The sequence below is a fragment of the Chrysochloris asiatica genome, unplaced genomic scaffold, assembly GCF_000296735.1.
Source record: "Chrysochloris asiatica unplaced genomic scaffold, ChrAsi1.0 scaffold00001, whole genome shotgun sequence".
NCBI classification, from domain to species: Eukaryota; Metazoa; Chordata; class Mammalia; order Afrosoricida; family Chrysochloridae; genus Chrysochloris; species Chrysochloris asiatica.
Window position 1 is genome coordinate 43029971 of NW_006408519.1, and position 1862 is coordinate 43031832.

The 1862-nt window shown below is 47.3% G+C and overlaps 1 protein-coding gene across 1 annotated transcript in view; it reads right to left on the minus strand.

Annotated features, from left to right (window-relative positions):
• ZFAT (zinc finger and AT hook domain containing) overlaps positions 1–1576 on the minus strand; it is a 212266-nt gene extending 210690 nt beyond the window's left edge. The window contains exon 1 of the mRNA XM_006830846.1: positions 1411–1576. Within this exon, the coding sequence (XP_006830909.1) occupies positions 1411–1570 (160 nt within the window). The 5' untranslated portion in view covers positions 1571–1576. The remainder of the gene's footprint in view (positions 1–1410) is intronic.
• Between the last annotated feature and the right edge of the window lie 286 nt (positions 1577–1862).

The following is a 1862-nucleotide window of genomic DNA, read 5'->3' on the forward strand; positions in this document are numbered from 1 at the left end:
GCAGAAAGCCTCATCTTTCTCCCGCGGAACAGCTGGTAGTTTCGAACTGGTGACTGTGAGGTTCGCAGCCCGATTCGTAACCACTATGCTACCAGAGCTCAAGGGAACAGTGCAAAGTTTAAAATAAGGAAAGATGCAAGCCGAGTGTATCCTTTCACTGTTCTTTTTCAACCTGCATGCTGAGCAAATAATCCAAGAAACTGGATTATATGAAGAAGAATATGGCATCAGGAATGGAGAAAAACTCATTAACAACCTGCAATATGCAGCTGATATAACCAATATGCTTCAAATGAAGAGGACTTAAAACACTTACTGATGAAGATCAAAGACCACAGCCTTCGGTAAGGGTTGCACCTCAGTATAAAGAAAACAAAACTCTTCACCAGTGGACCAATAAACAGCATCATGATAAATGGAGAAAAGATTGAAGTTGTCAAAGATTTCCGTTTGCTTGGAGCTACCATCAACACTCATGGAAACAGCAGTCAAGAACTCAAATAATATATTGCATTAGGCAAATCTGCTGCATAAAACCTCTTTAACATGTTCAAAAGCAAAGATATCAGTCTGAGGACTAAGGTGTGCCTAACTCAAGCCATGATATCTTTAATAACCTCATGTGCATGTGAAAGTTGGACAGTGAATAAGGAAGACCATAGAAGAACTGATGCATTTGAGTTAAGGTGTTGGAGGAGAATATTAAAAGTACCATGGGCTGCCAGAAGACCAATCAAATCTGTGTTAGAAGACACACATCCAAAATGCTCCTGAGAAGCCAAAATGGCCAGACTTCGTCTCTCATACTTCAGACATGCTATCAGGAGGAACCAGTCCCTGGAGAAGGACCCCATGTTAGGTAAAATGGAGGGTCAGCAAAAAAGAGGGAGACCTCAGCAGGACGGGCTGGTACAGGGGCAGCAGAAAGAGGCTCAAGTGTAGCAATGACTGTGAGTTTAGCGCAGAACCAGACAGGGTTTCATTCTGTTGTGCACAGGACTGACTCAACGGCACCTAACAAAACAACCAATGCAAACACCACCCAGGCACCTCAGGGTGCATTAGCTGGCAAGGGTCCCACCCAGGGACTCCACATGTGAAGTAGTATCCCTGATGGGGCAGACTCTTGGCAGCTTTGCCTACCATGTGCTACCACGTGACCAGGGACGCTGCCTTCCTCTCATCATGGGACCGTTGACCCAAGACCGAAATGAAGTTTCCAGGAGCCCAGCGTTCCCCTGCCCTGCTCATAATCAGCAAGAAACTCTTCCTCCACTTGCTGTTCTGCCCACAAACAACCCTTGCACCCAACCTGTGAGCAGGAATCGGCAGCATCATTGTTGTAATCAACAGGCATGAGAGAACAAACAGGCCCCTGGTGTTCATCCTGCCTAGCCCCCAGCCCCTTACCATCTCCGATTCTGCTTGGGTTGGTGGGCTCCGGAGTGCTGAGAGGTCGCAGAGGGATGATAATGTCCTCAACAGTCACGCCTTCTTCCGCATGCTTCTCAGAAACGTGGGAGAGGAGCTCCAGCTGACTCGGTGAGAAGAGGTTACAGCACTTACACATGAAGATGGCAGTAGTTTCTAGAAGAGAAAGAACATAAACAGGTCATCTTACCTCCCACCAGAACAAGGAGGACTTCCAACTGCAAAAAAAGACAGCAGTCTCCTCTGGCCACACCACCAGTCTCCAGCAGGTGGCGACATACTCGCAAACACCACCATTGCTGGGCAACACCCAAGCCCTGAGGCCTGCTCTGTCCTCCTTCCCAAGGCCCCAAACCAAAGAAACAAAAACAAGCCACAGTGTTGAGTCAATTCTGACTCACAGTGATCCTGTTGTTGTTGTTGTTAAGTGC